Below are 13,970 nucleotides of genomic sequence, written 5' to 3' on the forward strand. Positions count from 1 at the left end.
TGGTAGAGCGCGGGGATGGTATAGCTCAGTGGTAGAGCATGGGGATGGGTATAGCTCAGTGGTAGAGCGTGGGGATGGGTATAGCTCAGTGGTAGAGCATGGGATGGGTATAGCTCAGTGGTAGAACATGGGGATGGGTACAGCTCAGTGGTAGAGCGTGGGATGGGTACAGCTCAGTGGTAGAGCGTGGGGATGGGTATAGCTCAGTGGTAGAGCATGGGGATGGGTACAGCTCAGTGGTAGAACATGGGGATGGTTATAGCTCAGTGGTAGAGCGTGGGATGGGTCAGCTCAGTGGTAGAGCGTGGGGATGGGTACAGCTCAGTGGTAGAGCGTGGGGATGGGTATAGCTCAGTGGTAGAGCGTGGGGATGGGTTATAGCTCAGTGGTAGAACATGGGGATGGGTACAGCTCAGTGGTAGAGCATGGGGATGGGTATAGCCAGGGCTCGACTGGCCATCTGGCATACCGGGCAAATGCCCGGTGGGCCGACGCACTTTTGGGCCGAATCGCCGATATCATTTATTGGCCTTTTTTGGGGGGTCGGGCCGGCCCATAGAGAACTGACAGCGGCCCATTGGTTAATTTTCTTTATTGGCACTGGAATGACCCAATCAAATCAGGAACCCCTTCCCCTGATTCATAATATCGCCTCCTGCAGGCCCTGAGACACGAGTTGTTGGCTAATGCGTATGCTGGTTTAGCTTCCGTCAAAGTTTAGCATCGCTAAAATGAAGAAACGACCACCAAAGCACAAGGGAGGCGCAGAAAAGTTAAGGGAGAAAAAGATAACAAATGTACAGGCGAATGCCACAAAATGTGCAAAAATGTCGAACGTGTTTGGGGGGGCTTTAGCTGCTTCAACATCAGCACCTGTAGAGGAAGGAGGAGAGGTAGCTGGCTCAGAGAGGCAGAAACTTACTGACAGGGTCAGGGAAGAAGCAGAGCAGGAGAGTGACCATGACAGGGCCATGGGAGTGAGTGAGGAGAAGATGGAAGAGAGAGTAGTTGATGAAGTGGTAAGGAGTGGGCAAATTAACAAGGGACTCTCAGAAAGGGAAGGAGGCTGTGTGTACACTGCTTCTCTTGTATTGATGCTCTTTTCCAGGGCATAAACTACTCTCAGCTTTATTGTAGCTTTTGGGAAGGGTTGTGGTTATTGTATTTAGCAGACACTAGAGTCACTAGAGTCACTTTAGCGACATAATATGAATCTTACAATCGTTAAAATTAACAGTAAACCATTTTTAAAAGTTTCTAAGCCAATATTAAGCAAAATACTAATAATAACAATAATGGCAATACAGTATCAAGTATCAATAATAATTAAAAAAAATACCATAAATATACAAATCATAACTCTAAGAATTAATTAATTATTTAAGTGTAAGATCAACAGATAAGTCTTGAGACCCTTCTTGAAGGATCCAAAACTATCACATGAACGCAGAACACTAGGCAACTCATATTATAGAATGTGCGCATATTTTAAGAGGACTGTCTGCAGGGAATGTGTCTGACCAGTCACGGTGGGTGTGGGCCGCCTGGGCCAAAAATGCCAGGGCCAATTTTTTGTCCCAGTCCAGCCCTGGTATAGCTCAGTAGTAGAGCATTTGCCTGCAGATCGCAGGTTCAAATCAAACATGTCGTTTTAGATAAATGCAACTGCTAAACGAACACATTATTAATAGGGTGAGAGAGAGTATTAATAGAGAGATGGAGAGAGGAAGGAGAGACAAGGACAGGGAGAGGGGGAGAGAGACAAAGAGAAACAGAGAGAGAGAGAGAGAGAGAGAGAGGGGTAGAGATGGGGAGAGAGAGGATTATAGTAGGTCAGCATGGAGGGTGAAGAGAGAGAAGATAGAGAGAGAAGAGAGAGAGAGAGAGAGAGAGAGAGAGAGAGAGAGAGAGAGAGAGAGAGAGACAGATATAGTAGGTCAGCGTGAAACGGTACAAATGCAGAACCTGAATGACAGGCGTGGAGTTGTTAAAGGAGACGCTAACAGAGGCAGAGAGACAGAGAGAGAGACAGACAGAGTCTTCCCTCCTTGTCAGACTTCACCATTACTGACAGAGAGACAGCGGCAGGGAGAGAGAGGGGTAGAGAGAGAGAGAGGAAGAGAGAGACAAAGGCAGGGATAGAGAGAGAGAGAGCGAGACAGGGAGAGAGAGAGAGAGAGAGAGAGAGAGAGAGAGAGAGAGAGAGAGAGAGAGAGAGATGGAGAGAGGGAGAGAGAGAGGGAGAGAAAAGGGAGAGAGAGAGAGAAGGGGAGAGAGAGAAAGAGAGAAGGGGAGAGAGAGAGAGAGAGAGAGAGAGAGAGAGAGAGAGAGAGAGAGAGAGAGAGAGAGAGAGAGAGAGAGAGAGAGAGAGAGAGAGAAAGAAAGAGAGAGAGAGAGAGAGAGATGGAGAGAGGGAGAGAGAGAGGGAGAGAAAAGGGGAGAGAGAGAGAAGGGGAGAGAGAGAGAGAAGGGGAGAGAGAGAGAGAGAGAGAGAGAAGGGGAGAGAGAGAGAGAGAGAAGGGGAGAGAGAGAAAGAGAGAAGGGGAGAGAGAGAGAGAAGGGGGAGAGAAAGAGAGAAGGGGAGAGAGAGAGAGAGAGAGAGAGAGAGAGAGAGAGAGAGAGAGAGAGAGAGAGAGAGAGAGAGAGAGAGAGAGAGAGAGAGAGGGGAGAGAGAGAGAGAGAGTACTCCCATGGCTGGGCTTGATCGATGTGATAGGGTGATAGGGGAGCGCAGAGCCAGCCGGTCATGTTGAGCACGTTGAGTCGACTCTGTATCGAGGTCAACCATTCAGAGGGCGAGAGAGGCAGGCTGAAGTGCTCTCTCCACAGGGAGACATAATGACCCCAGGAACAGCCAGAGTTGGGTTTTCATGTTGTAGTGCAATAGGTGCCTGAGTGAGCAATCATTCATTAGCATTGTCTCAGCAATACACTAACTTTATATTTTCCTTACATAATCCTAGTATGTAAAACACACTGATGTGGATTTTCCCAGAATAGAACTGCTCTTCTTCTTCCTCTGCTCTTGATATAAATGTACAAAACTTTATAAATACCAAAATCTTTCTAATCTGCCACAATCGCATCGACAGGTTCACCTGAGAAAAACATGAATGAAGCAGGCGAAATCCCTTTCACAATGAGATCATCACATATTCCTACAGTACTTGTTGCTGGTTAGAAAGGGGATCATCTCACACAGTGCAGCGCCCGTCAGACGGCGACGCACAAAGCCGGTTTCAGGGAATGTCCCTGTATTAACTGTAAGGTGCTCTGGATAAGACCGTCTGCTAAATGACTAAATGAAATGTGCGCTAATCAGCCAGCAAGACTCAATCCCCCACGCTTTCAAACAACAACAAACCCCTACTCCCCCCCCCCCCCCCCCCCACCCCCCCACCCCCGAGCTGCCCCCCCCCCCCCAGCAGGCACGATGCTCACCAAACCCGCAGCGAAGAACACCACCAGCAGGGCGAGACAGGCTCCCATCACGATGAGCAGCAGAAACACCATGAGCGGATGCTGCTGGCTCATGCAGTAGTAGGACTCGTACAGCCAGCCCGGCGCTCTGCTCCCGCCTGCCCCCGCCGCGCTGCAGCCTGCTCCTCCAGCCTCCTCCGCGCTCCTGCCCGGTGGACAGCGGCGCCTCCGCACCGCCTCCTGGCACATGGAGCCAGGGGCGGAGAGCGAGGAGCTGGAGGCGGCGGCCAGCCTGGAGCTGGGGAGGGCAGCCGGCGCGGAGCTGGGGAGGGCGGCCGGCGCGGAGCTGGGGAGGGCGGCCGGCGCGGAGCTGGGGAGGGCGGCCGGCGCGGAGCTGTGGAGGGCAGCCGGCGCGGAGCTGGGGAGGGCAGCCGGCGCGCGAGCTGGGGATGGCGGCCGGCGCGGAGCTGTGGAGGGCAGCCGGCGCGGAGCTGGGGAGGGCAGCCGGGCGCGGAGCTGGGGAGGGCGGCCGGCGCGGAGCTGGGGAGGGCAGAGCTCCTGGACCCTTGCGTCGCCGTGGCTCTTCTTCTGGGCTGGGCTCCTAGACGCGAGGATCTTCCGGCGTCCGCGGTGCGTGGAGGCTGGAGAGATGGGGAGACAGGCTGCTGCTGCGCTGCTCCTCTGGAAACATGCTGGGACTGAAACTGAGAGGAGAGCAGTGCGCAAGAGAGGGAGGGAAATGTACAGGCAAGGAGAGAGAGAGAGAGAGAGAAAGGGGGAGGAGTGTGTGAGAGAGAGAGAGAGAGAGAGAGGGGGGGGGGAAGAGAAGGGGAGTGGGAAAGAGTAAGAGAAAGGAAGGGAAGAGAGAGAAAGGTGAGGCGAGGAGTGTGAGAGAGAGAGGGAGGGAAGGAGGGAAGGAGAGGAGAGCAGCTGTGATAGACGGCGAGGGAGAGGACAGGAGAGGAGAGCAGCTACAACAGCAGGCTGCAGAGATGGGATTAACATCCCCAGTCTCACGCTTTTCAGCTTGGATCACTTGAGCTGTGATTAAGTAAAGACTCACTTCTTTTATTTCCACCCAACTGAAAGAAATCTTCCAAAATTAAATGGCTTTTGAAACAGCTTCCAGGACTGGATTCAATTATGGGCCAGCAGCAGCAGAATATGCATTGGCTCAAGTGATAAAGACTTGAAAATCGGGGTAAAAGATAACCTGTACGATACTAAGGACACAAGTTGGACAGCATGTTTCTGTATCTGTGGTAGATGTAGATGTGTGTAGATCTGTGCGTCTCCCTGTAGATCTCATTAGGCTTCTGGGACGGTCTCTTTCAAGACAATAAAACTGTACAGTCAGTTAAATGTAAATACGTATTTATTTACATAACACTGCAGCAAGAAGTGCAAAATACATTTGCCCCATTCTTGTCATGAGAGGAGGCAGTGATTTGGGATCAACATGGGCAGTGTTAATGTGCATGTAGCCCTTCAGCCTGCGGCCATCCCGCTCTAGATCGGCTCTCCTCGACTAGAGTGTGTGTGTGTGTGTGTGTGTGTGTGTGTGTGTGTGTGTGTGTGTGTGTGTGTGTGTGAGAGAGAGAGAGAGAGAGAGAGAGAGAGAGAGGGAGAGAGAGAGAGAGAAAAGGGGAGAGAGAGAGTGAGAGTGTGTGTGTACATATGTTTGTACACGCCTCTCGGCTCCTGCGCCAAGCAGTTTGATATGTGGACCTGTGGTCTAATCGACCCAAGCTTGAGAATACATTATTGACTTCTGGAACATAGAAACACACTGTTGCAGCCTGCCACTTCTGACCTGACCTTCTCCAGTCATTACTATAATGCAGCATTTGTACATCACTTTGGATGAAAGCTTCTGTTATTACATATACTAACTAGCATGACCAAGAGAAATACCATATCACGTCTGACCAACAAATTAAAATGTCAAGAGAACAATGCTGAGTTGTCTCATCTGTAAACGTGGTCTACTTTAGGAACCTGTAAACGTGGTCTACTTTAGTAACCTGTAAACGTGGTCTACTTTAGGAACCTGTAAACGTGGTCTACTTTAGGAACCTGTAAACATGGACTACTCAGGAACCTGTAAACATGGACTACTCAGGAACCTGTAAACATGGACTACTCAGGAACCTGTAAACATGGACTACTCAGGAACCTGTAAACATGGACTACTCAGGAACCTGTAAACATGGACTACTCAGGAACCTGTAAACATGGACTACTCAGGAACCTGTAAACATGGTCTACTCAGGAACCTGTAAACATGGACTACTCAGGAACCTGTAAACATGGACTACTCAGGAACCTGTGCTAACTGTCCCTTCCATCAGGGGGCACCACGGGCTTCCAAAAACTGATATTCGTAAAGTTGGAAGTCTCTATAATAAAGAACAATGGCTAAATGAGTCTATATGATCCCGTAGTGAAGAATACAAAAAAAAAAAAGGTTTCCTGTAAGGGCACATATGGGGAAACAGGAGGAGCCACACCGATTACTGAGCCTTTTCTCTCTCTTTCCAGATGGCTGATCCAGAATCTCTGTCATCTGCTTCAGAACCTTCCCAGATCTTCATCAGCACCTAGTGTTGATATGTTGGTAACGTTGAATGATTCCCTGCTTTACCTAGAGGCTACACTACACTAACCCTGCATGCTACACCTACCTGCCTGTAGACTTCCACTCCAACCCTGATCTAGCACACCTGATACTAATAACTAGCTGTTTGATCAGGTAACTAGTGTTGAATCAGGTCAAATAAGTTGTGGTTGGAGCAAAAAGCAACGGCAGGTAGCTGTCCAGGAGCAGGGCTGGAGACCCCTTCTCCAGGAGCAGGGCTGGAGAGCCCTTCTCCAGGAGCAGGGCTGGAGACCCCTTCTCCAGGAGCAGGGCTGGAGACCCCTTCTCCAGGAGCAGGGCTGGAGAGCGCTTCCCAAGGCCAAGCTGAGAGACGTAAGTCGACGTGAAACTCGAAGCATTTTGACATCCAGGATGTTCAGTGTTGTCATTTCCTGTTATATCAGTATTGAATATGTCAACTTTTTCATTTTGCTTTCAGACCCACAATCTTAGCTCACTAATTTGTAGATGAATTGGACAAGAATAGAGCACATGCACCCTCTAGTGGATGTTTATGTTATTGCATGGCATTGTGAAGCGCCTTTCCAGCTCTGTGGGCTGTGCTGATGCTGAAAGCCACCCTATATGTGACTCTCTCTAACCCTATATGTGACTCTCTCTAACCCTAACCCTACATGTGACTCTCTCTAACCCTACATGTGACTCTCTCTAACCCTAACCCTACATGTGACTCTCTCTAACCCTACATGTGACTCTCTCTAACCCTAACCCTACATGTGACTCTCTCTAACCTACATGTGACTCTCTCTAACCCTATATGTGACTCTCTAACCCTACATGTGACTCTCTCTAACCCTATATGTGACTCTCTCTAACCCTACATGTGACTCTCTCTAACCCTACATGTGACTCTCTCTAACCCTATATGTGACTCTCTCTAACCCTACATGTGACTCTCTCTAACCCTACATGTGACTCTCTCTAACCCTACATGTGACTCTCTCTAACCCTAACCCTACATGTGACTCTCTCTAACCCTATATGTGACTCTCTCTAACCCTACATGTGACTCTCTCTAACCCTACATGTGACTCTCTCTAACCCTAACCCTACATGTGACTCTCTCTAACCCTACATGTGACTCTCTCTAACCCTACAGGGGACTCTCTCTAACCCTACATGTGACTCTCTCTAACCCTACATGTGACTCTCTCTAACCCTACATGTGACTCTCTCTAACCCTACATGTGACTCTCTCTAACCCTACATGTGACTCTCTCTAACCCTACAGGGGACTCTCTCTAACCCTACATGTGACTCTCTCTAACCCTACATGTGACTCTCTCTAACCCTACATGTGACTCTCTCTAACCCTACATGTGACTCTCTCTAACCCTACATGTGACTCTCTCTAACCCTTCCTCTCTAACCCTATATGTGACTCTCTCTAACCCTACATGTGACTCTCTCTAACCCTATATGTGACTCTCTCTAACCCTACATGTGACTCTCTCTAACCCTACATGTGACTCTCTCTAACCCTACATGTGACTCTCTCTAACCCTACAGGGGACTCTCTCTAACCCTACATGTGACTCTCTCTAACCCTACATGTGACTCTCTCTAACCCTACATGTGACTCTCTCTAACCCTACATGTGACTCTCTCTAACCCTACAGGGGACTCTCTCTAACCCTACATGTGACTCTCTCTAACCCTACATGTGACTCTCTCTAACCCTACATGTGACTCTCTCTAACCCTACATGTGACTCTCTCTAACCCTACATGTGACTCTCTCTAACCTACATGTGACTCTCTCTAACCTACAGGGGACTCTCCTAACCTACATGTGACTCTCTCTAACCCTACATGTGACTCTCTCTAACCCTACATGTGACTCTCTCTAACCCTACAGGGGACTCTCTCTAACCCTACATGTGACTCTCTCTAACCCTACATGTGACTCTCTCTAACCCTACATGTGACTCTCTCTAACCCTACATGTGACTCTCTCTAACCCTACATGTGACTCTCTCTAACCCTACATGTGACTCTCTCTAACCCTACATGTGACTCTCTCTAACCCTACATGTGACTCTCTCTAACCCTACATGTGACTCTCTCTAACCCTACATGTGACTCTCTCTAACCCTATATGTGACTCTCTCTAACCCTACAGGGACTCTCTCTAACCCTACATGTGACTCTCTCAAACCCTACATGTGACTCTCTCTAACCCTACATGTGACTCTCTCTAACCCTACATGTGACTCTCTCTAACCCTACATGTGACTCTCTCTAACCCTACATGTGACTCTCTCTAACCCTACATGTGACTCTCTCTAACCCTACATGTGACTCTCTCTAACCCTACATGTGACTCTCTCTAACCCTACACTGTGACTCTCTCTAACCCTACATGTGACTCTCTCTAACCCTACATGTGACTCTCTCTAACCCTACAGGGGACTCTCTCTAACCCTACATGTGACTCTCTCTAACCCTACATGTGACTCTCTCTAACCCTACATGTGACTCTCTCTAACCCTACATGTGACTCTCTCTAACCCTACATGTGACTCTCTCTAACCCTACAGGGGACTCTCTCTAACCCTATATGTGACTCTCTCTAACCCTACATGTGACTCTCTCTAACCCTACATGTGACTCTCTCTAACCCTACATGTGACTCTCTCTAACCCTACATGTGACTCTCTCTAACCCTACATGTGACTCTCTCTAACCCTACATGTGACTCTCTCTAACCCTACATGGACTCTCTCTAACCCTACAGGTGACTCTCTCTAACCCTACATGTGACTCTCTCTAACCCTACATGTGACTCTCTCTAACCCTACAGGGGACTCTCTCTAACCCTACATGTGACTCTCTCTAACCCTACATGTGACTCTCTCTAACCCTACATGTGACTCTCTCTAACCCTACATGTGACTCTCAGGCAAATATCAAGAGCTCAGACTTACTTTCAGGTGCCAGGAAGTCAGCGCACATGTTTACCCAAAAAAGTCCAACAGAGGAGAATTTGAACCCTCAACATTTAGAGCTGAAGTCAAACACTCTAACCACTGAGCTATAGTCCTGGTAATAATTCCTGTTCATGCTGTAACACGTGTTATGTTGATTTCTTGAAGTTGAGGAACTATGTCCTTGAAAAGTCACAAAAAGTAATTCAATGTAATGTCACACACCCTGCTTGGAAGGAACCTCATTGAAACACTGTCCATGTCCCAGGTTTACTGTGCTTCCATTCTCTGGTTGGGGACCGATCAGTCAACGTGTCTTTGTAAAGCCCCCCCCCTCACAGCAGCCCCCCCCCCCTCACAGACCCCCCCCTCACAGCAGCCCCCCCCCTCACAGCAGAGCACTCCACACCCTCACAGCCCCCCCCCTCACAGCCCCCCCCCTCACAGCAGCCCCCCCCTCACAGCCCCCCCCTCAAAGCCCCCCCCTCACAGCCCCCCCCTCACAGCCCCCCCCACCTCACAGCCCCCCCCCCTCACAGCCCCCCCCTCACAGCCCCCCCCCTCACAGCCCCCCCCTCACAGCAGCCCCCCCCTCACAGCCCCCCCCCTCTCACAGCCCCCCCCCTCACAGCAGAGCACTCCACACCCTCAGACTGCTGGCCTTCGCTGTCACGGTCGCCATAGTGACCCGGTTCAGGTTTTTGGACCCCCCCCCCCGGTCTGCACACCCTCCCCTTTCCACCTCACAGACAGGGCGGGGGCAGAACTCTGTGTTCCCATAGGGGCGAGTCAGGATCGAGAACAGAACGTTCTACAGGGTGCCGTCATGAAGACAGACGACTGGCCAACCATGGCTGCTACATTACGATCAGATCAGAATGCAAGCAGCTGGACACTGGAGAGGGAACGTCCACGATTACCACTTCACCTCCTGGCTCTCTTCCCTCCTTCATTTCAAAGCTCCTTCACTTCCCAGTTTCCTTCCCTCCTTCCCCTCCTCGCTTCCCCCTAGCCATGTGTCTGTGGACATCAGAACGACCTCCAGTCCCCCCGCCCCCCCCCCGGCCTCCCCCCAGGCCCCTCCCTTGCCCCCCCCCCCCCGGCCGAGCCCCAGGCCCCTCCCCCCGGCCCCCCCCCCCCGGCCTCCCCCAGGCCCCTCCCCCAGACCCGTGTCACCACGCATCACATCACAGCGACTCCTGGAGAACGCTTACGCAACCTGGCCTGAGCGTGTCGTCTGGTCCAACGGGCCCTAATTGTCCGTTGTTGACCGGAGAGGTGGACGAGTCAGAGGGGCCTCCTCTGCGCTCAGCGGTCGCGGCGGCTGGGTGTCACAAGCGGTTAGGGGCGCCTGTCTGAGCGGGACGTTCTGGATTGTTCTGGTTCCGAGCGCGGCGGGTCTGTGGGCTGGGTGACTGACGGAGGGGCCGACACACAGGGGAGGAGAGGACCCCAGCACGCACCAGGCCTGCTGCATTCCACATCTGTCGACAAAACATGTCCCCCATCCCTACTCCCTCCACCTCCCTCCTCGTCCTCCTGTTTTCCAGACAGGAAACGGCTGTAGTCCTCTGCCCCCACCCCCCCACCTCACCCCGTCCCCCCGGCCCTTATGAAACCTCGGGTAAACACAGCTTGATCCAGCTCTGAGGGACGGGGCTGGGACAGAGCTGCTTTTGGGTGTTCTGTCAGTGGGATGCTGGTGAAAACAGAATTCCTCTCAATTGGGACAGCTGTGCCTCTCACTGTGATCTCTGCTCTCTCGCTCCCTCCCTCCCCTCCCTCCCTCCCTCGCTCCCTCGCTCCTTCCCTCCCTCCCTCCTCCCTCGCTCCTTCCCCCCCTCCCTCCCTCCCTCCCTCCCTCTGTTTACAGGTCGTCCACCATTCTCCTATGGCCTGCAACAAAACGAGCCCTCAAGGCTCCCAGAAAATCCCCCCCCAAATCATGTTGAGGCTCAGGTGCCCCTTTCTCCTCTCCCGCCCAAATACTCCACCCCCCCCAGCCAGCTTCATCCCCTCCACACTTAAACCTCTCTCTCCATTCCTCCACCCCCCCCCCCTCCCTCCTCCCTCCTCCTCTGGTAAACAGCTCCTCATGGTGGGGGGTGGATTCAACAGCTCCTCATGGTTGGGGGTTGTAGTGTGAGGATTAGACACGTGTACCATTACACAACTGCCCCCCCAGGTCCTGATTCCCCCCCCCCACCTCCTCCTCTCCCCACTCTCCTCCCTTCCCCCCCCCACCTCCTCCTCTCCCCACTCTCCTCCCTTCCCCCCCCCCCACCTCCTCTCTCCCCACTCTCCTCCCTTCCCCCCCCCACCTCCTCCTCTCCCCACTCTCCTCCCTTCCCCCCCCCCACCTCCTCCTCTCCCCACTCTCCTCCCTTCCCCCCCCCCCACCTCCTCCTCTCCCCACTCTCCTCCCTTCCCCCCCCCCCACCTCCTCCTCTCCCCACTCTCCTCCTTCCCCCCCCCAAGTCTGTGTCTGAAGAGGCCGTGACCACGTGGTCCCGAGAGCTCCCATGGTAAGTCGGGAGTATTCTGGGATGGATCCTGAATGTGCCTGCTGGCCATGTCAGGAGTCATGGTCCTACCTGCCGTGGGTGATCCAGGCCCCTAAGCCAGGGGCTGTCTGTGCTTCCCTGTCTGTGCTGCCCTGCCCCCTGTGCTGCCCCTGCCCCCTGTGCTGCCCTGCCCCCTGTGCTGCCCTGCCCCCTGTGCTGCCCTGCCGTCTGTGCTGCCCTGCCGTCTGTGCTGCCCTGCCCCCTGTGCTGCCCTGCCGTCTGTGCTGCCCTGCCGTCTGTGCTGCCCTGCCGTCTGTGCTGCCCTGCCCCCTGTGCTGCCCTGCCGGTCTGTGCTGCCCTGCCGTCTGTGCTGCCTGCGTCTGTGCTGCCCTGCCGTCTGTGCTGCCCTGCCGTCTGTGCTGCCCTGCATCAGGATGACTCCTGGGTCTCTGTGCCAGTCGCATGTTGATGTACCTGTCTAGATGACGCATGTTGATGTACCTGTCTAGATGACACAGCTTCACATCACATCAGGTCAGGTCAGGTCAGGTACACTGGGTCAGACACCACTGTTAGAGTTCACTAGGGATTGTCAGGTAAAGCAGGCCAAAGAACCTGCACCTGGACAAATAGCAATAAACTTGAAACTTGAACTTCAAAGAGAGAGAGTGTTTCAGAAATATCTACTGACCAGAGTCAAGGTTGAGGAGATCACTGTGACTGGACAACCTCTCCTCACCTCTCCCCTCCTCCCTCTCTCATCACCTCTCCCTTCCTCCCTCTCTCATCACCTCTCCCTTCCTCCCTCTCTCATCACTTCTCCCTTCCTTCCTCTCTCTTCCTCCCTCTCTCATCACCTCTCCCTTCCTTCCTCCCTCTTTCCTCACCTCTTCCTTCCTCCCTCTCTCCTCACCTCTCCCTTCCTCCCTCTCTCCTCACCTCTCCCTTCCTTCCTCCCTCTCTCATCACCTCTCCCTTCCTTCCTCCTCTCTCATCACCTCTCCCTTCCTCCCTCTCTCCTCACCTCTCCCTTCCTCCCTCTCTCATCACCTCTCCCTTCCTCCCTCTCTCATCACTTCTCCCTTCCTTCCTTCCTTCCTCCCTCTCTCCTCACCTCTCCCTTCCTCCCTCTCTCCTCACCTCTCCCCTCCTCCCTCTCTCCTCACCTCTCCCCTCCTCCCTCTCTCCTCACCTCTCCCTTCCTCCCTCTCTCATCACCTCTCCCTTCCTCCCTCTCTCATCACTTCTCCCTTCCTTCTTCCTTCCTTCCTACCTCTCTCCTCACCTCTCCCCTCCTCCCTCTCCCTTCCTCCCTCTCTCCACACCTCTCCCTTCCTCCCTCTCTCCTCACCTCTCCCTTCCTCCCTCTCTCATCACCTCTCCCTTCCTCCCTCTCTCGTCACCTCTCCCTTCCTTCCTCCTCCCTCTCTCCTCACCTCTCCCCTCCTCCCTCTCTCCTCACGTCTCCCTTCCTCCCTCTCTCCTCACCTCTCCCCTCCTCCCTCTCTCCTCACCTCTCCCCTCCTCCCTCTCTCATCACCTCTCCCCTCCTCCCTCTCTCCACACCTCTCCCTTCCTCCCTCTCTCATCACCTCTCCCTTCCTCCCTCTCTCATCACCTCTCCCTTCCTCCCTCTCTCATCACCTCTCCCTTCCTTCCTCCCTCTCTCATCACCTCTCCCTTCTTTCCTCCCTCTCTCCTCACCTCTCCCTTCCTCCCTCTCTCATCACCTCTCCCTTCCTCCCTCTCTCCTCACCTCTCCCCTCCCCTCCTCCCTCTCCCTTCCTCCCTCTCTCATCACCTCTCCCTTCCTTCCTTCCTCCCTCTATCCTCACCTCTCCCTTTCTTTCTGTTTCTCCTCACCCTAGCCATGACTCCTTTCCGAACTCTTATCTCTTATTTTTAGGTTGATCACATTTTTCATTTTCATTTGTCACTCGTTACTATTTTATCATACAGCACTTAACAGAGCCGATGTTTAGGCGTAAATTGTCTTAACATATCAAATATAATATCAAATATATTCTTAGAAACTATAGAGACTTTCCGTCACTCCAGTACTATTGGCCTTGAGAAGCAAGACATTTTGAGTTTGTTTAGAAATGCAATATGCGCTGTGTGGCCCAGAGCACTGGCGTGTAATCTCTCAAAACAAATACAAACTTCGAGGAAGATAGTGTTGTCTGGCTAATAATCTATAGTAGCGGGGTTGTGCTTTACGTTCAAACGCGTCCTGTCAAATGAAACATTCACCTGGGTTGCGTAAAACAAAGGCAATTAAAATATAAGACCCTCCCTCCGCTGAGGAGTAGCTCATTAGAATACATATACAGAAGGCGCTTAAAACGCGGGTTATGGTTCTCAGACACAGCAAAAGCTCTGCGACAGCCCTCTGAACAACTTTACATACGACGATTTGTTGTACTTGTTGCTGTTTGCTCGGTATCTGGATACCGTGGAC

The 13,970-nt window shown here is 52.4% G+C and overlaps 1 protein-coding gene across 1 annotated transcript in view; it reads right to left on the reverse strand.

The window, feature by feature from the left end:
* Positions 1 to 5,251, reverse strand: part of LOC136944391 (adenylate cyclase type 2-like) — a 34,201-nt gene extending 28,950 nt beyond the window's left edge. Inside the window, exons 1-2 of the mRNA XM_067238138.1 lie at positions 5,239 to 5,251; positions 3,447 to 4,124 (exon numbers count right to left, since the gene is read on the reverse strand). Coding sequence (XP_067094239.1) covers positions 3,447 to 4,124; positions 5,239 to 5,251 — 691 coding nt within the window. The remainder of the gene's footprint in view (positions 1 to 3,446; positions 4,125 to 5,238) is intronic.
* Between the last annotated feature and the right edge of the window lie 8,719 nt (positions 5,252 to 13,970).

The sequence above is a fragment of the Osmerus mordax genome, chromosome 6 (genome assembly GCF_038355195.1).
Source record: "Osmerus mordax isolate fOsmMor3 chromosome 6, fOsmMor3.pri, whole genome shotgun sequence".
In the NCBI taxonomy this organism is placed as follows: Eukaryota; Metazoa; Chordata; class Actinopteri; order Osmeriformes; family Osmeridae; genus Osmerus; species Osmerus mordax.